The following is a 25,944-nucleotide window of genomic DNA, read 5'->3' on the forward strand; positions in this document are numbered from 1 at the left end:
ACATCTAGCAACCCAAAGGTTGCGCATTTGAATCTCATCACAGACAACTTTAGCATTTTGTGTAGAGAGTACAGAGATATTGTTATCCAGGTCGGCACCAACGATGTTAGGATGAAACAGTCAGAGGTCACCAGGCGCAACATAGCTTCAGCGTGTAAATCAGCTAGAAAGATGTGTCGGCGTCGAGTAATTGTCTCTGGCCCCCTCCCAGTTAGGGGGAGTGATGAGCTCTACAGCAGAGTCTCACAACTCTATCACTGGTTAAAAACTGTTTTCCGCCCCTCCCAAAAGATAGAATTTGTAGATAATTGGCCCTCTTTCTGGGACTCACCCACAAACAGGACCAAGCCTGGCCTGCTGAGGAGTGACGGACTCCATCCTAGCTGGAGGGGTGCTCTCATCTTATCTACCAACATAGAAAGGGCTCTAACTCCTCTAGCTCCACAATGAAATAGGGTGCAGGCCAGGCATCAGGCTGTCAGCCAGCCTGCCAGCTTAGTGGAGTCTGCCACTAGCACAGTCAGTGTAGTCAGCTCAGCTATCCCCATTGAGACCGTGTCTGTGCCTCGACCTAGGTTGGGCAAAACTAAACATGGCGGTGTTCGCCTTAGCAATCTCACTAGGATAAAGACCTCCTCCATTCCTGCCATTATTGAAAGAGATCGTGATACCTCACATCTCAAAATAGGGCTACTTAATGTTAGATCCCTCACTTCAAAGGCAGTTATAGTCAATGAACTAATCACTGATTATAATCTTGATGTGATTGGCCTGACTGAAACATGGCTTAAGCATGATGAATTTACTGTGTTAAATGAGGCTTCACCTCCTGGTTACACTAGTGGCCATATCCCCCGTGCATCCCGCAAATGCGGGGGTGTTGCTAACATTTACGATAGCAAATTTCAATTTACAAAAAAGATTATGAAATTTTCGTCTTTTGAGCTTCTAGTCATGAAATCTATGCAGCCTACTTAATCACTTTTTTATAGCTACTGTTTACAGGCCTCCTGGGCCATATACAGCGTTCCTCACTGAGGTCCCTGAATACCTATCGGACCTTGTAGTCATAGCAGATAATATTCTAATTTTTGGTGATTTTAATATTCACATGGAAAAGTCCACAGACCCACTCCAAAAAGCTTTTGGAGCCATCATCGACTCAGTGGGTTTTGTCCAACATGTCTCTGGACCTACTCACTGTCACAGTCATACTCTGGACCTAGTTTTGTCCCATGGAATAAATGTTGTAGATCTTAATGTTTTTCCCCATAATCCTGGACTATCGGACCACCATTTTATTACGTTTGCAATCGCAACAAATAATCTGCTCAGACCCCAACCAAGGAGCATCAAAAGTCGTGCTATAAATTCTCAGACAACACAAAGATTTCTTGATGCCCTTCCAGACTCCCTCCACCTACCCAAGGACGTCAGAGGACAAAAATCAGGTAAACACCTAACTGAGGAACTCAATTTAACCTTGCTCAATACCCTAGATGCAGTTGCACCCCTAAAAACTAAAAACATTTGTCATAAGAAACTAGCTCCCTGGTATACAGAAAATACCCGAGCTCTGAAGCAAACTTCCAGAAAATTGGAACGGAAATGGCGCCACACCAAACTGGAAGTCTTCCGACTAGCTTGGAAAGACAGTACCGTGCAGTATCGAAGAGCCCTCACTGCTGCTCGATCATCCTATTTTTCCAACTTAATTGAGGAAAATAAGAACAATCCGAAATTTATTTTTGATACTGTCGCAAAGCTAACTAAAAAGCAGCATTCCCCAAGTGAGGATGGCTTTCACTTCAGTAGTAATACATTCATGAACTTCTTTGAAGAAAATATCATGATCATTAGAAAGCAAATTACGGACTCCTCTTTAAACCTGCGTATTCCTCCAAAGCTCAGCTGTCCTGAGTCTACACAACTCTGCCAGGACCTAGGATCAAGAGAGACAATTAAGTGTTTTAGTACTATATCTCTTGACACAATGATGAAAATAATCATCGCCTCTAAACCTTCAAGACCTTATTCCAACTAAACTACTGAAAGAGCTGCTTCCTGTGCTTGGCCCTCCTATGTTGAACATAATAAACGGCTCTCTATCCACCGGATGTGTACCAAACTCACTAAAAGTGGCAGTAATAAAGCCTCTTGAAAAAGCCAAACCTTGACCCAGAAAATATAAAAAACTATCGGCCTATATCGAATCTCCCATTCCTCTCAAAAATGTTAGAAAAAGCTGTTGCGAGCAACTCACTGCCTTCCTGAAGACAAACAATGTATACGAAATGCTTCAGTCTGGTTTTAGACCCATTCATAGCACTGAGACTGCACTTGTGAACGTGGTAAATGACCTATTAATGGCGTCAGACCGAGGCTCTGCATCTGTCCTCGTGCTCCTAGACCTTAGTGCTGCCTTTGATACCATCGATCACCACATTCTTTTGGAGAGATTGGAAACCCAAATTGGTCTACACGGACAAGTTCTGGCCTGGTTTAGATCTTATCTGTCGGAAAGATATCAGTTTGTCTCTGTGAATGGTTTGTCCTCTGACAAATCAACTGTACATTTCGGTGTTCCTCAAGTTTCCGTTTTAGGACCACTACTGTTTTCACTATATATTTTACCTCTTGGGGATGTCATTCGAAAACATAATGTTAACTTTCACTGCTATGCGGATGACACACAGCTGTACATTTCAATGAAACATGGTGAAGCCCCAAAATTGCCCTCGCTTGAAGCCTGTGTTTCAGACATAAGGAAGTGGATGGCTGCAAACTTCCTACTTTTAAACTCGGACAAAACAGAGATGCTTGTTCTAGGTCCCAAGAAACAAAGAGATCTTCTGTTGAATCTGACAATTAATCTTGATGGTTGTAAAGTCATCTCAAATAAAACTGTGAAGGACCTCGGCGTTACTCTGGACCCTGATCTCTCTTTTGACGAACATATAAAGACTGTTTCAAGGACAGCTTTTTTTCCATCTACGTAACATTGCAAAAATCTGAAACTTTCTGTCCAAAAATGATGCAGAAAAATTAATCCATGCTTTTGTTACTTCTAGGTTAGACTACTGCAAAGCTCTAGTTTCTGGCTACCCGGATAAAGCACTAAATAATCTTCAGTTAGTGCTAAATACGGCTGCTAGAATCCTGACTAGAACCAATTTTTTTAAATCATATTACACCAGTGTTAGCCTCCCTACACTGGCATCCTGTTAAGTAGGGGCTGATTTAAAGGGCTGATTTAAAGGTTTTACTGCTGACCTACAAAGCATTACATTTGGTCCTACACGTACGCTACGGTCACAAGACGCAGGCCTCCTAATTGTCCCTAGAATTTCTAAGCAAACAGCTGGAGGCAGGGCTTTCTCCTATAGAGCTCAATTTTTATGGAATGGTCTGCCTACCCATGTGAGAGACGCAGACTCGGTCTCAACTTTTAAGTCTTTACTGAAGACTCATCTCTTCAGTAGGTCCTATGATTGAGTGTAGTCTGGCCCAGGAGTGTGAAGGTGAAGGGAAAGGCTCTGGAGCAACGAACCGCCCTTGCTGTCTCTGCCTGGCCGGTTCCCCTCTCTCCACTGGGATTCTCTGCCTCTAACCCTATTACAGGGGCTGAGTCACTGGCTACTTCCGGCGCCGACCGAGATGGCCGCCTCGCTTCGCGTTCCTAGGAAAATATGCAGTATTTTGTGTTATTCCTTACATTGGTACCCCAGGTAATCTTAGGTTTCATTACATACAGTCGGGAGGAACTACTGAATATAAGAGCAACGTCAACTCACCATCGTTACAACCAGGAATATGACTCTCCCGAAGCGGATCCTGTGTTTTGCCTTCCACCCAATACAATGGATCTGATCCCAGCCGGCGACCCTAAACAACGACGCCGTAAAAGGGGCAAACGAAACGGTCTCCTGGTCAGGCTTCGGAGACGGGCACATCGCGCTCCACTCCCTAGCATACTACTCGCCAATGTCCAGTCTCTTGACAATAAGGTTGATGAAATCCGAGCAAGGGTAACATTCCAGAGCGACATCAGAGATTGTAACGTTCTTTGCTTCACGGAAACATGGCTCACTCGAGAGACGCTAACGGAGTCGGTGCAGCCAGCTGGTTTCTTCACGCATCGCGCCGACAGAAACAAACATCTTTCTGGTAAGAAGAGGGGTGGGGGTGTATGCCTTATGATTAACGAGACGTGGTGTGATCATAACAACATACAGGAACTCAAGTCATTCTGTTCACCTGATTTAGAATTCCTCACAATCAAATGTCGACCGCATTATCTACCAAGGGAATTCTCTTCGATTATAATCACAGCCGTATATATTCCCCCCCAAGCAGACACATCGATGGCCCTGAACGAACTTTATCTGACTCTTTGTAAACTGGAAACCACACACCCTGAGGCTGCATTCATCGTAGCTGGGGATTTTAACAAGGCTAATCTGAAAACAAAACTCCCTAAATTCTATTAGCATATCGATTGTGCTACCAGGGCTGGTAAAACCTTGGATCATTGTTATACTAACTTCCGCGACGCATATAAGGCCCTCCCCCGCCCTCCTTTCGGAAAAGCTGACCACGACTCCATTTTGTTGCTTCCAGCCTACAAACAGAAACTAAAACAGCAAGCTCCTGCGCTCAGGTCTGTTCAACGCTGGTCCGACCAATCTGATTCCACGCTTCAAGACTGCTTCGATCACGTGGATTGGGATATGTTCCGCATTGCGTCCAACAACAATATTGGCGAATACGCTGATTTTGTGAGCGAGTTCATTAGAAAGTGCATTGACGATGTCGTACCCACAGCAACGATTAAAACATTCCCAAACCAGAAACCGTGGATTGATGGCAGCATTCGTGTGAAACTGAAAGCGCGAACCACTGCTTTTAACCAGGGCAAGGTGACCGGAAACATGACCGAATACAAAGAGTGTAGCTATTCCCTCCGCAAGGCAATCAAACAAGCTAAGTCCCAGTATAGAGACAAAGTAGAGTCGCAATTCAACAGCTCAGACACAAGAGGTATGTGGCAGGGTCTACAGTCAATCACGGATTACAAAAAGAAAACCAGCCCCGTCGCGGACCAGGATGTCTTGCTCCCAGACAGACTAAATAACTTTTTTGCTCGCTTTGAGGACAATACAGTGCCACTGACACGGCCCGCTACCAAAACCTGCGGGCTCTCCTTCACTGCAGCCGAGGTGAGTAAAACAACGTGTTAACCCTCGCAAGGCTGCAGGCCCAGACGGCATTCCCAGCCGCGTCCTCAGAGCATGCGCAGACCAGCTGGCTGGTGTGTTTAAGGACATATTCAATCAATCCTTATCCCAGTCTGCTGTTCCCACATGCTTCAAGAGGGCCACCATTGTTCCTGTTCCCAAGAAAGCTAAGGTAACTGAGCTAAATGACTACCGCCCCGTAGCACTCACTTCCGTCATCATGAAGTGCTTTGAGAGACTAGTCAAGGACCATATCACCTCCACCCTACCTGACACCCTAGACCCACTCCAATTTGCTTACCGACCCAATAGGTCCACAGACGACGCAATCGCAACCACACTGCACACTGCGCTAACCCATCTGGACAAGAGGAATACCTATGTGAGAATGCTGTTCATCGACTACAGCTCAGCATTTAACACCATAGTACCCTCCAAACTCGTCATCAAGCTCGAGACCCTGGGTCTCGACCCCGCCCTGTGCAACTGGGTCCTGGACTTCCTGACGGGCCGCCCCCAGGTGGTGAGGGTAGGTAACAACATCTCCACCCCGCTGATCCTCAACACTGGGGCCCCACAAGGGTGCGTTCTGAGCCCTCTCCTGTACTCCCTGTTCACCCACGACTGGGTGGCCATGCACGCCTCCAACTCAATCATCAAGTTTGCGGACGACACTACAGTGGTAGGCTTGATTACCAACAACGACGAGACGGCCTACAGGGAGGAGGTGAGGGCCCTCGGAGTGTGGTGTCAGGAAAATAACCTCACACTCAACAAAACAAAACAAAGGAGATGATTGTGGACTTCAGGAAACAGCAGAGGGAGCACCCCCCTATCCACATCGACGGGACAGTAGTGGAGAAGGTGGAAAGTTTTAAGTTCCTCGGTGTACACATCACGGACAAACTGAATTGGTCCACCCACACAGACAGCGTTGTGAAGAAGGCGCAGCAGCGCCTCTTCAACCTCAGGAGGCTGAGGAAATCACCAAAAGCACTCACAAACTTCTACAGATGCACAATCGAGAGCATCCTGTCGGGCTGCATCACCGCCTGGTACGCCAACTGCTCCGCCCACAACCGTAAGGCTCTCCAGATGGTAGTGAGGTCTGCACAACGCATCACCGGGGGCAAACTACCTGCCCTCCAGGACACCTACACCACCCGATGTCACAGGAAGGCCATAAAGATCATCAAGGACAACAACCACCCGAGCCACTGCCTGTTCACCCCGCTATCATCCAGAAGGCGAGGTCAGTACAGGTGCATCAAAGCAGGGGCCGAGAGACTGAAAAACAGCTTCTATCTCAAGGCCATCAGACTGTTAAACAGCCACCACTAACATTTAGTGGCCGCTGCCAACATACTGACTCAACTCCAGCCACTTTAATAATGGGAATTGATGGAAATTATGTAAAAATGTATCACTAGCCACTTTAAACAACACCACTTAATATAATGTTTACATACCCTACATTACTCATCTCATATGTATAAACTGTACACTATACCATCTACTGCATCTTGCCTATGCCGTTCTGTACCATCACTCATTCATATATCTTTATGTACATATGCTTTATCCCTTTACACTTGTGTGTATAAGGTAGTAGTTGTGGAATTGTTAGGTTAGATTACTTGTTGGTTATCACTGCATTGTCGGAACTAGAAGCACAAGCATTTCACTACACTCGCATTAACATCTGCTAACCATGTGTATGTGACAAATAAAATTTGATTTGATTTGCCGTCCTTAGGAGGGGTGCGTCACTTGAGTAGGTTGAGTCACTGATGTGATCTTCCTGTCTGGGTTGGCGCCCCCCCCCCCCTTTGGGTTGTGCCATGGCGGAGATCTTTGTGGGCTATACTCGGCCTTGTCTCAGGATGGTAAGTTGGTGGTTGAAGGTATCCCTCTAGTGGTGTGGGGGCTATGCTTTGGCAAAGTGGGTGGGGTTATATCCTGCCTGTTTGGCCCTGTCCGGGGGTATCATCGGATGGGGCCACAGTGACCCCTCCTGTCTCAGCCTCCAGTATTTATGTTGCAGTAGTTTATGTGTCGGGGGGCTAGGGTCAGTTTGTTATATCTGGAGTACTTCTCCTGTCTTATCCGGTGTCCTGTGTGAATTTAAATATGCTCTCTCTAATTCTCTCTTTCTCTCTTTCTTTCTCTCTCTCGGAGGACCTGAGCCCTAGGACCATGCCTCAGGACTACCTGGCATGATGACTCCTTGCTGTCCCCAGTCCACCTGGCCGGGCTGCTGCTCCAGTTTCAACTGTTCTGCCTGCGTCTATGGAACCCTGACCTGTTCACCAGATGTGCTACCTGTCCCAGACCTTTTGTTTTCAACTCTCTAGAGACAGCAGGAGCGGTAGAGATACTCTCAATGATCGGCTATGAAAAGCCAACTGACATTTACTCCTGAGGTGCTGACTTGCTGCACCCTCGACAACTACTGTTATTATTATTATTTGACCATGCTGGTCATTTATGAACATTTGAACATCTTGGCCATGTTCTGTTATAATCTCCACCCAGCACAGCCAGAAGAGGACTGGCCACCCCTCATAGCCTGGTTCCTCTCTAGGTTTCTTCCTAGGTTTTGGCCTTTCTAGGGAGTTTTTCCCAGCCACTGTGCTTCTACACCTGCATTGCTTGCTGTTTGGGGTTTTAGGCTGGGTTTCTGTACAGCACTTTGAGATATCAGCTGATGTAAGAAGGGCTATATAAATACATTTGATTTGATTTTAGCTAATTTGTTACTTTGCACCTACTTACTACGTTTGAGCTACTTTGCAAAAAAAATACAAATTATATTGTCACATACGCTGGATAGGTGCAGTGAAAGGGTAGCCATAGTAGTAGAGCACTCCTGGAGCAAATGAGGGTTAAGTGCCTTGCTCAAGGGCACATTAGCAGGTTTTTCACCTTGTTGGCTTGGGTATTCAAACCAGTGACCTTTTGGTTACAGGCCAAACGCCCTCCCCTAACCCTAACCCTTTAACCTTTACCCTAACCTTAACCTATAACCCTAACCCCTAGCCCTAGCTAACATTAGCCACCTAGCTCTATATAGAGAGGCAACTTATCTGTGTGACTGTCTGTGGAGGAGCAGTGAGGGAAAGGGCCATCAGAGGCTGGAGCCCCTGGAGCCACACAATGTTTACATCCTGGTACTAAACACACAGGGACTTGTGACAGCTATTGAATCCTGGGGGATGGTGGGGGTGGGGTGGGGGGGTCTGGGGGTGGGTGTGTGTTTGTGTGTTTGTGTGTGCGTGTGTCCCACTATTCCATGAAAATGGAACAATCCATTGAGCCCTCCTCTCCACTGATTGTGTGAGGTTCTCCGAATCGATGGAAACGGAGAGAATAGCGTTTAAATGTGTATCCACCTCTATAACCTCATTGTGAAACCATATTTATTTGTTATTCTTTAGACAAGGTGTCTTTGGGGGGAAAGCTATTAGCCAATAATAGCCCTGTCAAAATCAATTAGAGTCTATGCATAGCCACTGATTGGGCTATCTCTTCCATTCACCATTAAAATGAAAGTAGTGGTATGCCAGATCCTTTGCTATGAGACGTTTGTTGTGCTGAACCAGTGCTGAACACATACATTTTTACTCGATGTCATGGTGCAAGTGGGGTCACGTCACAAACTATTTCGTTCTGCCGTGCGACCAACTCTTAATTAATTAGCTTATCGGCCCATTCTGGCCTTTGGCTGTAATTAAAAAGAGTATGACTGCTGTGATGGACTAAATCAAGATGAAGGACAGAGAATGGCTAGCAGCAGGGTCTTGTTAAATATCATCATCTGGCTGTATCTTCACAGCTGAAATGAGTTGGGAGCTGAGAACAGATGATACTGTGCGAGTGTTCCTCTCTGTTCATATTGAACATTTTTGAAGCTGTTGCACAGTGTATTAAGAGCGCCTTCCCAGCTGACTCGGCCAACAGCTCTCAGTCTACAGCTTTATTCTGCCTTGCATCTATTACAGCCAGCTCTGGGGCTTGGCAGCTCGCTTGGGTAAACTTTGAAGACTTTTTGAAACTCTTCCTTCGCCAGAATTGCTACTAACCTTTTTTTCTCTTTCTCTCCTTCCCTCCCTCTCTCTCCCTCTCCCCCCTCTCTCTGTAGAGAGTTCCCTGTTTTTGTTAACTTCAAAATAAATATTTTTCAAATGCATTGAGGAACTATTGTAATTCTCAATGGATGTAAAAACAGACTTTGTTTGCTTGCTGTTCGAGGTGAAGAAACAATTACTTTGAGAAGCTCCACAGGTCATTAGTGGTGGTGCGTTAAGCCAATCATAAATACTATCAGATCTCCAAGTGGGCACATTTATATGCCTACATTTGCACAGGCCAGGTAGGCTATAGGACTACTTCTATGCATGCGGGTCCTTTCTCAACATTGACAGGAGCACTCCAAACAAAAGACAACGATTAAATTGACAAAACTCGTAAATGGAAGGAAATAAACCAAAACTTGTTTCTCACAAGTGTAGCATAGGCTGTGCACTCTGCAAACAATGTGTCCACTCCAACAATGAGAACAGGAAGACTGGAATAATGCTATTGAATGCATTAAAATAAATTACCGTAACCAAAGTAACAAACATTGTAGATTGGAGATTATAGGAATTTCCGGTAAATGTACTAATGGTGATATACAGTGCATTCGGGAAAGTATTCAGACCCCTTGACTTTTTCCACATTTTCTTACATTACAGCCTTATCCTAAAATTGATTAAATCGTTTTCCCCCCTAATCAATCTACACACAATACCCCATAATGACAAATCAAAAACTGTTTTTTAGACATTTTTGCAAATGTATAAAAAAAATTATAAAATGAAATATCACATTTACATAAGCATTTACTCAGTACTTTGTTGAAGCACCTCTGGCAGCTATAACAGGCTTGAGTCTTCTTGGGTATGACGCTACAATCTTGACACACTTGTATTAGGGGAGTTTCTCCCATTCTTCTCTGCAGATCCTCTCAGGCTCTGTCAGGTTGGATGTGGAGTGTCACTGCACAGCTATCTCCAGACATGTACGATCGGGTTCAGGTCTGGGCTCTGGCTGGGCCACTCAAGGACTTTCAGAGACGTGCCCTTCTCCCCTGATTGCTCAGTTTGGCCAGGCGGCCAGTCTTGGTGGTTCCAAACTTCTTCCATTTAAGAATAATGGAGGCCACTGTGTTCTTGCGGACCTTCAATGCTGCAGAAATGTTTTGGTACCCTTCCCCAGATCTGTGTCTCGACACAATCCTGTCTCAATTCCTTCGACCTCATGGCTTGGTTTTTGCTCTGACATGCACTGTCAACTGTGGGACCTTATATAGACAGGTGTGTGACTCGGCCATGGAAGCCACACACAAGCCTAAGATCACCATGCATATTGCCAAGCTTCGGCTGGAGTGGTGTGAAGCTCGGCGACATTAGAGTCTAGAGCAGTGGAAACGCATTCTCTGGACAGCTGGTGAAGCTAGCAGTCCGAATCTGGGTTTGGCGGATGCCCGGAAAACGCTACCTGCCCCAATACATAGTGCCAACTGTCAAGTTTGGTGGAGGAGGAATAATTGTCTGGGGCTTTTTTTTTCATTTTTCAGGCTAGGCCCCTTATTTCCAGTGAAGGGAAATCTTAATGCTACAGCATACAATGACATTCTAGACGATTCTGTGCTTCCAACTTTGTGGCAACAGTTTGGAGAAGGCTTTTCCTGCTTCAGCATGACAATGTCCCCATTCACAAAGCGAAGTCCATAAAGAAATGGTTTGTCAAGATCGTTGTGGATGAACTTGACTGGTCTGCACAGAGCCCTGACCTCAACCCCATCGAACACCTTTGAGATGAATTGGAACGCAGACTGTAAGCCAGGCCTAATCGCCCAAAATCAGTTCTCGACCTCACTAATGCTCTTGTGGCTGAATGGAAGCAAGTCCCTGCATGTTCCAACACCTACGTTAGTGAAACGTCTTCCCAGAAGAGTGGAGGCTGTTACAGCAGCAAAGGAGGGGACCAACTCCATATTAATGCCCATGATTTTGGAATAAGATGTTCGACGAACAGGTGTCCACATACTTTTGGTCATGTAGTGTATTTATTCCAGGCCTTGCCAGTTTAAATTCCATCTAACTTTTTAATAAAATAAATGGCCTGCTCTCCAACTTTATTTGGAATGGAAATATCTCAATAATCTAATTGACTGTTTTACACTTCCCCTATAAAGCTGGAGGTGTTGGACTACCTCATATGAAGATGTATTACTGGGCTGCAAAACTGCATTCACTTTAACAATGGACAGCAGACTATCCTTGTGCATCGAGGAGTATCAAAGCCAGAAATGTAACACCTTATGATACCTTATGATCTCAAATATATTCACTACTTCGGGTCCAAGGTGTTGAGTTACAGAACAGACAATCCATTAATTCTCAATTACTTTCATATTTGGGAAAATGTACATCAATTCACGAGGTGGAAAGTACCATTATCGCACCCCTATTTGGAATAACCCCATCTTACCTCCAAGTCCTGGTTCCAAAGTAGCAGCATGAATTTTGAGCACGTGTACTATGATGGCTCTCTACTGTCATTCAATCAATTACAAGAAAGATTTGGATTATCCAAGGCCGATTTCTTTAAGATCTTACAACTCAGAAATTCAATCATATTCAATCGCTTCAACAGAATCTAGATGAATCAAAGGCATCTAGCATAGAACAAATACTGAAAGAAGCTGCTACACCAAAGAAGTTAATTGCCAAGTTATATCAAGGGCTGATTGAAAGTACCTGATAGTTCAGAACCTATGAGGAAAAGATAGGAAACAGATCTAAAGGAAGAAATTCTTCTCTAAAGGAGAACCATTGGTCACAGATATGTGAAAAATGTTTATACCTGCTTCTACAACTTAAACTACTGCAATTTAAGATAATTCATAGGACTTACTACACTCCTGTCAGAATGCATGTAATACTTTTTTGACAGAATTTGGAAACCATACAGTATGTGGACCATCTCAAAGAATGTATACTGTATGATTGTGACCAAGTTCGGCATGTTATTGTATGTGCTGTATAGTTGTATACATGTCTTGTTTCTGTGTTTTATTGTTTCTGTTTGTGAATGTCAGTTTACTTTGGATAAAACATTTTTTTAAAGTTAAAGAATTATTGTTTTATAAACCAATCCAGTAATCCTCACAAAATCTCATCAGGTTGATGAGTATTTCGTTTGGATTGTTTATAGGGATCTAGGAAATCAAAGGAAATAGATCCAGTGATGCCTTTTTCAAGAGATAGTAGGCTCTCCTCTCCTCTTCTCTCCTCTCTTTTCCTTTCTCCTCTTCTAAGCGATTATAAAGGACTGTCCTGTCCCAGTATCTGGCTGCTCATGCAGGGTATCACTTTAATGGAAGGATCTTTTTGTGCATATTAACATAAAGGGATTGCACAGCAGCTCATAAAGCTCATTCATCCGCTAAGTCACCTTGTGAAGGAACGTGTTCGTCCTACAAGATCACTCTGGCACAAGCACTCGGGTGCGCACACACATATACACACACAATTCAGTCCCATTCAAAATCCTATTTTAGCTAACCCCTAACCTGTACCCTTGCCCTAAACCACACACACACACACACACACACACACAATTTGGGGCTAAAGACACATAGTTCTCTACAAAGATAGCTGTACAGGAGCTCTACAAGGTGAGATGACTGACTTTGCACACACAAGGATTGTGTCATGCTTTATCAGTGTAGACACAGTAACACCTTTTTGGAAGTCTACCCAATGCCCCGCTCCTCTACATCTCCCTCTGGACCCAAGGACACGACCTAGCTATGTCAATGGCGAGGAGCAGCACTTCAAGAGATGTGTAATCGACGGTGATCTCTACCTGTCTCTTCCACCCCTCTTCTTTCCTTGCTGTCCTTCTTTTTGGCAGATTTTGTCTCTCCCAACTCTCCACCTGTCTCCTTTCCATCTAAAAAAAAACTTCCGCTGCACTGAAGACAGGGCCAAAGTCAAAACCAAAGACAAAATGAGCATCAGTGAGAGAAGACCTTGTAACTAAAGACTCTCTCTACAGTACAAGCATACTGGGACATCATGTTCAGATAAAGCAGTGTGGGCTAGGTCTACATAAGGGTGCTAATTTAAAAAACTCACAAGAGCTCTGAACGATACATAAAAGCTTATTAAAGAGCAGTAATACTATCAAGAGCAGTGTTTAAAAAAATAGATATTTCACCTTTATTTAACCAGGTAGGCCAGTTGAGAACAAGTTCTCATTTACAACTGCGACCTGGCCAAGATAAAGCAAAGCAGTGCGACACAAACAACAACACAGAGTTACACGTGGGATAAACAAAAGTACAGTCAATAACACAATAGAAAAATCTATATACAGTGTGTGCAAATGGAGTAAGGATGTAAGGCAATAAATAGGCCATAGTAGCGAAGTATTTACAATTTAGCAAATTAACACTGGGGTGATAGACGTGGAGATGATGATGTGCAAGTAGAAATACTGGTGTGCAAAAGAGCAAAAAAAAGTAAATAAAAGCAATATGGGGATGAGGTAGGTAGTTGGATGGGCTATTTACAGATGGGCAGTGTACAGCTGCAGCGATCGGTAAGCTGCTCAGATAGCTGATGCTTAAAGTTAGTGAGGGAGATATAAGTCTCCAACTTCAACGATTTTTGCAATTCGTTCCAGTCATTGTCAGCAGAGAACTGGAAAGAAAGGCGGCCAAAGTAGGTGTTGGCTTTGGGGATGACCAGTGAGATATACCTGGTGGAGCGCGTGCTATGGGTGGGTGTTGCTATGCTGACCAGTGAGCTGAGATAAGGCGGAGCTTTACCTAGCAAAGACTTATAGATGACCTGGAGCCAGTGGGTTTGGCGATGAATATGTAGCAAGGGCCAGTCGACGAGTGCATACAGGTCGCAGTGGTGGGTGGTATATGGGGCTTTGCTGACAAAACGGATGGCACTGTGATAGACTGCATCCAGTTTGCTGAGTAGAGTGTTGGAGGCTATTTTGTAAATTACATCGCCGAAGTCGAGGATCGGTAGGATAGTCAGTTTTACGAGGGTATGTTTGGCAGCGTGAGTGAATTAGGCTTTGTTGAGAAATAGGAAGCCAATTCTATATTTAATTTTGGATTGGAGATGCTTAATATGAGTCTGGAAGGACAGTTTACAGTCTAACCAGACACCTAGGTATTTGTAGTTGTCCACATATTCTAAATCAGAACCGTCCAGAGTAGTGATGCTAATCGGGTGGGCGGGTGCGGGCAGCGATCGGTTGAAGAGCATGCATTTAGTTTTACTTGCATTTAAGAGCAGTTGGAGGCCATGGAAGGAGTGTTGTATGGCATTGAAGCTCGTTTGGAGGTTTGTTAACACAGCGTCCAAAGAAGGGGCAGATATATACAGAATGGTGTTGTTTGCATAGAGGTGGATCAAGGAATCACCCGCAGCAAGAGCGACATCATTGATATATACAGAGAAAAGAGTCGGCCCGAGAATTGAACCCTGTGGTACCCCCATAGAGACTGCCAGAGGTCCGGACAACAGGCCCTCCGATTTGACACACAGGAACTCTGTCTGAGAAGTTGTTGGTGAACCAGGCATGGCAGTCATTTCAGTAATTTAATAAACCAAAGCTGTTGAGTCTGCCGATAAGAATACGGTGATAAACAGAGTCGAAAGCCTTGGCCAGATCGATGAAGACGGCTGCACAGTACTGTCTTTTATCGATGACGGTTATGATATCGTTTAGTACCTTGGGCATGGCTGAGGTGCACCCGTGACCAGCTCGGAAACCGGATTGCACAGCGGAGAAGGTACGGTGGGATTCGAAATGGTCAGTGATCTTTGTTAACCTGTTGAGGACAGAGGGCGCTGTTTTCACTTTGGGAGAAAATCGTGCCCAATTTAAACGGCCTCGTACTCAATTCTTGCTCGTACAATATGCATATTATTATTACTATTGGATATAAAACACTCTCTAGTTTCTAAAACCGTTTGAATTATATCTGTGAGTAAAACAGAACTCATTTTGCAGCAAACTTCCTGACAGGAAGTGGAAAATCTGAAATCGATGCTCTGTTCTAGGGCCTGCCTATAAATGTCCTTGATATTTATTAGTATACATGCACTTCATACGTCTTCCACTAGATGTCGACAGGCAGTGAGAGAAGAAATGGAGTGTATAACTTGATCTGGGGTCGAATAAAAGCTCTTTGTATGACGTGTCACCAGTTTCCTGTTTTCTGGAGAGCGCGAGAAGGGACCTGGTATTGCCTTCTGAAAAGCTGTCGTTATAGACGACTAATATCTCCGGCTTTGATTTTATTTGATAAATGTGACAATATCATCGTAAAGTATGTTTTTTCAATATAGTTTTATTAGATTATTGAAATTTATTCGGGACGTTAGGCGTGTTGCGTTGTGTGCCTTTGTTCAGGAAGGAGAGCTTCGCGCTACTTTGCTAGCTTTCCGTGCTAATTGACTGGAGAAGAGGACATTCTAAAACCAAACAACGATTGTTCTGGACAAAGGACCCCTTGTACAACATTCTGATGGAAGATCATCAAAAGTAGGACCCATTTTATGATGCTATTTCATATATCTGTCGAACATGTGAAATAGTAGTTTGCGCCCAGATTTTGGGCACGCTCTCGCTATAACTAAGCTGGATGTCGTAATGAAGTTATTTTTAGAATTCTAACACGGCGATTGCATTAAGAACTAGTGTATCTATCATTTCCTATACAACATGTATTTTCTAGTAACGTTTATGAATAGTTATTTGGTCAGAATAGTTGAGTGTCATAAAAATATCCGCACATTCTGGGAAAAAGATGCTACGTTAGCACAATGTATAACCACTGATTTCAGCTCTAAATATGCACATTTTCGAACAAAACACAAGTGTATGTATAACCTGATGTTATAGGACTGTCATCTGATGAAGGTTTATGAAGGTTAGTGAAAATTAATATCTTTTGCTGGTTTATTCGCTATCGCTAACGTGCCTATTGCTATCGCTAACGTGCCTTGATGAATGAATGCGGTAGTGTGGTAGGCTATTGTAGTAAGCTAATATAATGCTATATTGTGTTTTCGCTGTAAAACACTTAAAAAATCGGAAATATTGGCTGGATTCACAAGATGTTTGTCTTTAATTTGCTGTACACCATCGATTTTTCAGAAATATTTTATGATGAGTATTTAGGTATTTGACGTTGGTGTCTGTAATTACTCTGGCTGCTTCGGTGCTATTTCTGACGGTAGCTGTGATGGTAGCTGCAATGTAAAACTGATTTATACCTCAAATATGCACATTTTTCGAACAAAACATAGATTTATTGTATAACATGTTATAAGACTGTCATCTGATGAAGTTGTTTCTTGGTTAGTTTGGTTGGTTCTTGGTTAGTTAGGTTGGCTTTGTGCATGCTACCTGTGCTGTGAAAAATGTCTGTCCTTTTTTGTATTTGGTGGTGAGCTAACATAAATATATGTGGTGTTTTCGCTGTAAAACATTTTAAAAATCGGACATGTTGACTGGATTCACAAGATGTGTATCTTTCATTTGCTGTATTGGACTTGTTAATGTGTGAATTTCGCGCTCTGCCTTTTCAGTGGAATGTGGGAGGAGTTCCGCTAGCGGAACCCCGGTGCCAGACAGGTTAACTTGGCTTTCGAAGTCTTTAGAAAGGCAGAGCAGGATGGATATAGGTCTGTAACAGTTTGGGTCGAGAGTGTCACCCCCTTTGAAGAGGGGGATGACCGCGGCAGCTGTCCAATCTTTAGGAATCTCGGACCATACGAAAGAGAGGTTGAACAGACTAGTAATAGGGGTTGCAACAATGGCGGCGGATAATTTTAGAAAGAGAGGGTCCAGATTATCTAGCCCAGCTAATTTGTACGGGTCCAGGATTTGCAGCTCTTTCAGAACATCAGCTATCTGGATTTGGGTGAAGGAGAAGCTGGGGAGGCTTCGTCAAGTAGCTGCGGGGGTGTTGGCCGGGGTTGGGGTAGCCAGGAGGAAAGCATGGCCAGCCATAGAGAAATGCTTATTGAAATTCTCGATTATCATGGATTTATCGGTGGTGACAGTGTTTCCTAGCCTCAGTACAGTGGGCAGCTGGGAGGAGGTGCTATTATTCTCCATGGGCTTTACAGTGTCCCAGAACTTTTTGGAGTTAGAGCTACAGGATGCTTTTTCTGTTTGAAAAAGCTAGCCTTTTCTTTCCTAACTGGCAGTGTGTATTGGTTCCTGACTTCCCTGAAAAGTCGCATATCACGGGGACTATTCGATGCTAGTGCAGTACGCCACAGGAAGTTTTTGTGCTGGTCGACGGCAGTCAGGTCTGGAGTGAACCAAGGGCTATATCTGTTCTTAGTTCTACATTTTTTTAAATGGGCATGCTTATTTAATATGGTGAGGAAATTACTTTTAAAGAACAACCAGGCATCCTCTACTGACGGGATGAGGTCAATATCCTTCCAGAATATCCTTCCAGAAGTGTATTAGGGAGTGTTTGACAGTGATGAGGGGTGGTCGTTTGACCGCGGACCCATAACGGATGCAGGCAATGAGGCAGTGATTGCTGAGATCCTGATTGAAAAGAGCAGAGGTTTATTTGGAAGGCAAGTTGGTCATGATAATATCTATGAGGGTGCCCATGTTTACGGATTTGGGGTTGTACCTGGTGGGTTCCTTGATAATTTGTGTGAGATTGAGGGCATCTAGCTTAGATTGTAGGACGGCCGGGGTGTTAAGCATATCCCAGTTTAGGTCACCTAACAAAACAAACTCTGAAGATAGATGGGGGGCAATCAATTGTGTCCAGGGCACAGCTGGGAGCTGAGGGGGATCTGTAAGAGGTGGCAACAGAGAGAGACTTATTTCTGGAGAGATTAAGTTTTTAAATTAGAAGCTCGAACTGTTTGAAGATAGACCTGGAAAGTATGACAGAACTTTTCCAGGCTATCTCTGCAGTAGATTGCAACTCCTCCCCCTTTGGCAGTTCTATCTTGAAGGAAAATGTTGAAGTTGGGGACGAAAATTTCAGATTTTTTGGTGGCCTTCCTAAGACAGGATTCAGACATGGCAAGGACATCAGGGTTGGTGGAGTGTGCTAAAGCAGTGAGTAAAACAAACTTAGGGAGGAGGCTTCTGATGTTAACATGCATGAACCCAAGGCTTTTACGGTTGCAGAAGTCAACAAATGAGAGCGCCTGGGGACACACAGGGCCTGGGTTAACCTCTACATCACCCTATGAAGAGGAGTAGGATGAGGGTACAGCTAAAGGCTATCTGAACTGGTCATCTAGTGCGTTGGGAACAGAGACTAAAAGGAGCAGATTTCTGGGCGTGGTAGGATAGATTCAGGTCATAATGTACAGACAATGGGTATGGTAGGGTGTGGGTACAGTGGAGGTAAACCTAGGCATTGAGTGACGATAAGAGAGGTTGCATCGCTGGATGCACTAGTTATGCTAGGCGAGGTCACCGCATGTGTGGGAGGTGGGACAAAATAGCTATCTGAGGCATTTTGAGTGGGACTAGGGGCACCGCAGTAAAATAAAACAATGATGACTACCCTTAACAACAGTATACAAGGCATATTGACATTAGAGAGAGACATAAAGCGAGGCAGAAAGCAATCATAGGTGTTGATTGGGAGAGCTAGCTAAGACAACAACGGGTAAGACAACAACAGCTAATCAGCTAAGACAACAACAACAGGTAAAATGGCGATGAATGGGCAGAGCGGGTCAGTTAACTACACACAGGGCCTGAGTTCGAGGCTGGGGCCGACAGATAAACAAAATAAACAAAATGGAGTATTGTGATTAATAAACAGTCCAGCAGGCATCAGCTATGTAGCAAAGTGATCATAGGGTCCAGTGAACAGCAATAGATGAAACAGGGAAGCCGTTAGATAGTCATTACTACGCTAGCCGGGAGATGCGCCTGGCTCGAGGCTAACTGGTGCTAGCTTTGGAACAAGGGCGTCACCGTCGGCAGACCAGTCGTGATGGATAGGCGGGGCTCCGTGTCGACAAAGGGTCCAGGCCAAATTGGCAAAAGATGTATTGTAGCTGGAGTAATTTTGTTTGCTAGCCGGGAGATGCACCTGGCTCGAGGCTAACTGGTGCTAGCTTCGGGACAAGGGCTTTAGCCACTATAGCCACTCCGGTGCGTCCGGTGCAAAGGTCCAGAGGTTATGGCAGGAATCCAGTGATGTAGTGGCTTCTAGTCGTGTTAGTGAAGAGTCCGGGAGGCATCAGCTGTGTTGCTAAGTGATCATAGGGTCCACTGAGCAGGCCGGGAGATTGGCCTGGCTCAAGACTAGCTTCGGGGCTGGGCCACTCGGTAGCAGCTAGCTAGCTGCGATGATCCGGAGTAATGGTCCAGAGCTTACGGCAGGAATCCGGTGATGTAGTGGAGAAAAGCAGTCCGATATGCTCAGGGTTGATATCGCGCTGTGCAGACTGGCAGGTATTATCCAGGCTAAAAGTGGCTGGTGTCTGAGCTAAAGGTAAAGGCCGCTAGCAGTGGCTAACAATGACTAAATAGCTAGTAGCTAATTAGCTGGTTAGCTGCTGATAGCTAGCTTCTGCTGGGGGTTCTAGCTATAAGGTCTAAAAATAGTAGATCCGTATCACATTAGGTGAGGCGGGTTGCCGGAAGGTATATTTAATTTAAAAATGAAAAATGATATTTAAATCAATTTAAGTATATACAAAAAAAACCATAAAATTTACACGGGACAACAACAAACACGTCCGCACTGTTATGCTATCTTGTGCGGGTTCCTTCTTTTTTTCTCAAGTGAGTGAAGTAAAATGCCCTAATTTTTCTTGATGATGACCACTAAATAGGGTATAATATATTATACTCTTACACTAATTCTAACTTTAACCCTAAACCACCTCGAAATAGCATTTTACCTTGTGGGGACTAACAAAATGTCCCCAGTTGGTCAACTTTTTGTTCATTTACTGTTCTTGTGGGGACTTCTGGTCACCACAAGAATAGTTAAACATGTCCACTGGCAGGCCAGGGAGACACGTATAAGACTGATGATGTCATAGACAGATCTCTGTGTGTAGGTTGGCCTTACCTTTCCTGATGCTCCTTGGTCCACGGACAAGCTGCAGGATACACAGATAAACAGAACACATTATTACGCTGTCCTCATGACAGCTCACTCCAGACACACAGGTATCACTGGTAGCATGTTGTCATTACCTCTCCGCTCTGACAATATGTAGACACACACACACACACAGGCAGGCAGGCAGACCGCCAGACGTTAGAGTGATGTACTGCCCTGATATAAAAACAGCTACCTTGCAGTTATTTTTTTCTCTCTGTGGTGTGTGACCAGCTCTCCAAAGCTCTCTTAATCAGGCGTACTGCATTACAGCTAATGACACTGAGCTGGAGCAGAGCACCCCACACACACACACACACACACACACACACACACACACACACACACACACACACACACACACACACACACACACACACACACACACACACACACACACACACACACACACACACATATACATCTCATTGCCCGGAGTGACACTAAATAAACTGGTACGCATGGAAAAGCATTTGAAATGGAAATGTATGGAAACCTTGTATGTGGGTCATTCATCTATTCAACTGCACACATGCATACAGATTACATCTACAGAGCAGGCAGAACAGATGAAGAGGTATCTATCGTCACAATGGGGAGAAGGACAATATCTCTGTCTTTATGAGAGTAATTCTAGCTTCTCATAGCAATCTAAGCAGCCAACAACATAATTACTGATTCAAAGCATGCCGTTGGGGTCAGTAAAGGGAGAGGTGTGGTAAAATCAAAGATGCCCTCTTGAAATGACACATTAAATCAGGTGCAAATTCAATTAGCAAGCTTTACTTTTAAACACCATCACCATCTCCCACCCCCTCTCTCACCATCTCCCTCATTCCCTCCCTCACCATCTCTCACCCCTCCCTCATCCTCTCCCACCCCCTCCCTCGTCACCTCCCTCACCCCAACCCTTACTCTCCCTCACCCTCTCCCACCCCTTCCCTCTCCCTACCCCCTCTCTCTCTCTTACCCAGCCACACTGCTGCTGGCGGAGCTCTCAGCGATTTGGGAGCTGGCAATCCACTTGGTCTCCCCCACTACTGTCCTGGCATGTGGCAAGCGCCCCACGTCCTTCACAGTCATTATCAGGTGGCGCGATGACTTTAGCACGCGCACCGCCTCGTCATGGGGGATGCCCAGGAAGCTGCACCCGTTCACCTCCAGGATCTGGTCGCCCACCTGGGGTGCGGGGAGGGCACAGAGAGGAAGGAATGGTGGGCGGACTGGCATGGGCATGGGCAGACACTGGGTCACAGTACATAAGTCAGAGGTCACACAGTAGGGGTCAGAGAGGTAGAGCCGAGGTAGAGTACAGACGAGAGTGGTAGGTAACAAACACAGTTGAGGTTAGATTGGTAGATTGATCAGTGCTGAGTTCCAGTGGGAGGTAGATCCTGTTTAGATGTGAGGTCACAGGGTCAGAGGTATTCCTTACTCCTGGTAAGACTGAGAGGTACTCCCTCTATTGAGAGGGCTTCTAGACGCTAATGCAGACAACTCTGTCTACATATGTGTATCTCCATCTGTAGGGCTCCATAACCATAACCCTAGGTCTTTCTGCAGTCCCCTTGTGGACTCTTACAGTATATTACCTCGGACCTTAGCAACATGGATCACTAGGCTGGCCTCTGATCATCTACAATATTATTATGTGTTAACTGATATAGCACTGTGAACTGTATAGATAAATCACATATGCAGCAGCTAGTGACAGACTACATTAAACAAAGACCAGACAGACTGGCCTTTCAGGGATGGCTAACACTGACCTTTATAAAGTTAGCTAGCTGCAACAAGACCAGGGACTGTATTCATTAAATGTATCACTAACACAGAGAGGCTGCTGCCTACATACAGACTTGAAATCATTGGCCACTCTAATAAATGGATCACTAGTCACTTTATTAATGCCACTTTAATAATGATGTTTACATATCTTGCATTACTCATCCCATATACTGTATTTTATACCATCTATTGCATCTTGCCTATGCCGCTCGGTAACTGCTCATCCATATATTTATGTGTCACACCCTGATCTGTTTCACCTGCCTTTCTGATTGTCTTCACCCCCCTCCAGGTGTCGCCCATCTTCCCCATTATCCCATGTGTATTTATACCTGTGTTCTCTGTTTGTCTGTTTTCAGTTCGTTTTGTTCATTCAGACCGACCAGTGGTTTCCCCCTTGCTCCTGTCCTGTCTATAGTGCCTGTTTCCTAGTTTTCCGAGTTTTGACCTTTCTGCCTAACCTGACCCTGAGCCTGCCTGTCGTCCTGTACCTTTGCATGCCCGTGTTCGATTTAATAAACTTTTGTTACATCGACATTGTCTGCACCTGGGTCTTACCTTCAAACCTGATAATATGTACATATTCTTATTCTATCCCTTTACTATTTGTATGAAGGTAGTTGTTGTGGAATTGTTAGATTACTTGTTGATATTGCTGCACTGTCAGAACTAGAAGCACAAGCATTTTGCTACACTCGCAATAACATCTGCTAACCATGTGTACGTGACCAATAACATTTTATTTTATTTGAGAAGGAGCGCTGATCTAGGATCAGCTTAGCCTTTAAGATCATAATGCATAAGATTATATGGACAGGGGAACCTGATCCTAGATGGGCACTTCTACTCTGAGACGCTTTATGAATACGGGCCCAGTACTGTTCCTGCCAGAGATTAAGCCAATTTCATCCCTATTCTTTCAAAGCATGCCGATGGGGTCAGTAAAGGGAGCGGTGTGGTAAAATCAAAGACTGAAAAATACTGTGATGCCCTCACACATTAAATCAGGCACTTGTGCACCCCCACACCCCCTCACACCCTCCTTCACCATTAGTTTTGCATTTAGAGTTTATTTTGGTATTTAGCAATTAATCATTATTTCCAGATGTCAGCTGTTCTCATATGGGTTGTTATATTTTATTTCACTGAGCTTAGTCAACCAAATCTCACCAACAACAACTTCAGTAGTCCCTCAAAAGATATTTAGTATATTCAGTGACTGGTATTGAGGTATTATGGGCGTGAGAGTCCCTTGACATTTGTTCTCTCTCTCTCTCTCTATTTCTCTCATACACTCACACGCACACACACCCAGAAGAGTCTCTGATCAGGCTGAGTCACCACAGAGATGTCACCTAACTGTGATGGTGTGCTGCATCTCCTGCTGTTGTCATCAAGTTGGCATTGACGCCACTCCCCCCACCCCTCCTCTCCTCCATCCCTCCCTCCTTATTACAATTTCATTAGGGGGCTTAGAGAAGCTGGCACGGAAAGTACTGCTTCCTCATAGCACATGCCCGCGAGCGCACACACACGCACACACACAGATCAATGCGCTGCGTCAAATCAAAGTGTGGGCAAGCCGCCAGGGAGCATCCTGGGTAAATAACCAGCAGCGACGCTGGCTGGACCAATGATAATTATATTTACAAATGAGAGGCCAATCAATGTGGAGATGAATAATAAGCGACTGTGTTTTCTGGAAATTCGACTCAGGCTACAGATGAGTACAACTGGATCGATGGCCATGAAACACAGCCCATTGTTTTCCCCACACACCTCTCTATCGCAAGTCTCACATTGCCATTGATTCCTCATCTCTCTCTATGTCTTCATTGTTCTCTTTCTTTCTCTCTGTCTCACTTTCTAAGCTTGTGTGCCAACACCTCCACAAGAAAGCAACAACTGGAATCACAACTACAGAAACAGCCTTGGAAGCCAATCAGATCCCAACCAGATCTACAGTCAGGGGGAATGGAGCCTGTAAAGCTCTTGGGGTACTGCAGTGGTGGCTTTTGGGTGGAGATATAGGAGGATGGCTTGAATGGACTGAATGGAAAGGTATCAAACACATACCATTTCTTTATTCCATTGTAGCCACTACAATGAAATGTTCCTCCTATATCTCCACCCACCATCCACCACGAGATAACTGGTATATCACAGTGGCTCTCTGACCAATACACAAACTGTATGAACTAAATCAGGATTTTGATGAAGGCATGGCATGTTAAGTGAATCAGATGGGAGAGAGAGTTGAAAGCTGACCAGAGCTGATCTCATAGCAGTAAGAAAAGGTTGAGCTACAATATAAAAAACACACCCAGCACAGTGACTCTATGGGGTTAGAGAGCACTTGTCTCAGGTGAGGAGAGCTGAACAGACATCCTATTAGATCCCCTTTGAAGTGTCTTTCTTCCCTACACTGTGCGTATGTCCCAAACGGCACCCTATTCCCTATATAGTGCACTACTTTGACCAGTGCTGACCAGTAGTGCACTATATAGGCAATAGTGTTACTTTTGGAGAGCATCCTGTATCTGTTTAATCTTGCCCACTGTCTTGAATCCCATTGACATTACAGTGGTTGGGGTGGGACAGTAATGTACTATGTGGCGTAGGGCAGAGGTATTCAAACATTTTCAGCAGTGACCCAATTTCTTCCGCCAGATCTTCTGGGGACCCCATTAAAAAAAAAAAATGGTAAAAATTAAGAATATATACAGTATATACGTACTGTATATACAGTTAAACTCAGTTTTTCACAATTCCTGACATTTAATCCTAGTAAAAATTCCCTGTCTTAGGTCAGTTAGGATCACCACTTTGTTTTAAGAATGTGAAATGTCAGAATAATAGCAGAGAGAATGATTTATTTCAGCTTTTATTTCTTTCATCACATTCCCAGTGGGTCACAAGTTCACATACACTCAATTAGTATTTGGTAGCATTGCCTTTACATTGTTTAACTTGGGTCAAACGTTTCGGGTAGCCTTCCACAAACATTGAGTGAATTTTGACCCATTCCTCCTGACAGAGCTGGTGTAACTGAGTCAGGTTTGTAGGCCTCCTTGCTCGCACACGCTTTTTCATTTCTGCCCACAAATGTTCTATAGGATTGAGGGCAGGGCGTTGTGATGGCCACTCCAATACTTTGACTTTGTTGTCCTTAAGCCATTTTGCCACAACTTTGGAAGTATGCTTGGGGTCATTGTCTATTTGGAAGACCCATTTGCGACCAAGCTTTAACTTCCTGACTGATGTCTTGAGATGTTGCTTCAATATATCCACATCCATTTCCTCCCTCATGATGCCATCTATTTTGTGAAGTGCACCAGTCCCTCCTGCAGCAAAGAAACCCCACAACATGATGCTGCCACCCCTGTGCTTCACAGTTGGGATGGTGTTCTTCGGCTTTGCAGCCTCCCCCTTTTTCCTCCAAACATAACAATGGTCATTATGGCCAAACAGTTCTATTTTTGTTTCATCAGACCAGAGGACATTTCTCCAAAAAGTATGATCTTTGTCCCCATGTGCAGTTGCAAACCGTAGTCTGGCTTTTTTATGGCGGTTTTGGAGCAGTGGCTTCTTCCTTGCTGAGCGGCTTTTCAGGTTTTGTCGATATAAGACTCGTTTTACTGTGGATATAGATACTTTTGTACCTGTTTCCTCCAGCATCTTCACAAGGTCCTTTGCTGTTGTTCTGGGATTGATTTT

The 25,944-nt window shown here is 44.5% G+C and overlaps 1 protein-coding gene across 1 annotated transcript in view; it reads right to left on the reverse strand.

Annotated features, from left to right (window-relative positions):
• The window catches only part of LOC120025508 (whirlin-like), a 178,603-nt gene that overhangs the window by 35,563 nt on the left and 117,096 nt on the right, over positions 1-25,944 (reverse strand). The window contains exons 5-6 of the mRNA XM_038970076.1: positions 21,410-21,618; positions 17,983-18,022 (exon numbers count right to left, since the gene is read on the reverse strand). Of these exons, the coding sequence (XP_038826004.1) occupies positions 17,983-18,022; positions 21,410-21,618 (249 nt within the window). The remainder of the gene's footprint in view (positions 1-17,982; positions 18,023-21,409; positions 21,619-25,944) is intronic.

Source organism: Salvelinus namaycush, chromosome 31, assembly GCF_016432855.1.
Source record: "Salvelinus namaycush isolate Seneca chromosome 31, SaNama_1.0, whole genome shotgun sequence".
In the NCBI taxonomy this organism is placed as follows: Eukaryota; Metazoa; Chordata; class Actinopteri; order Salmoniformes; family Salmonidae; genus Salvelinus; species Salvelinus namaycush.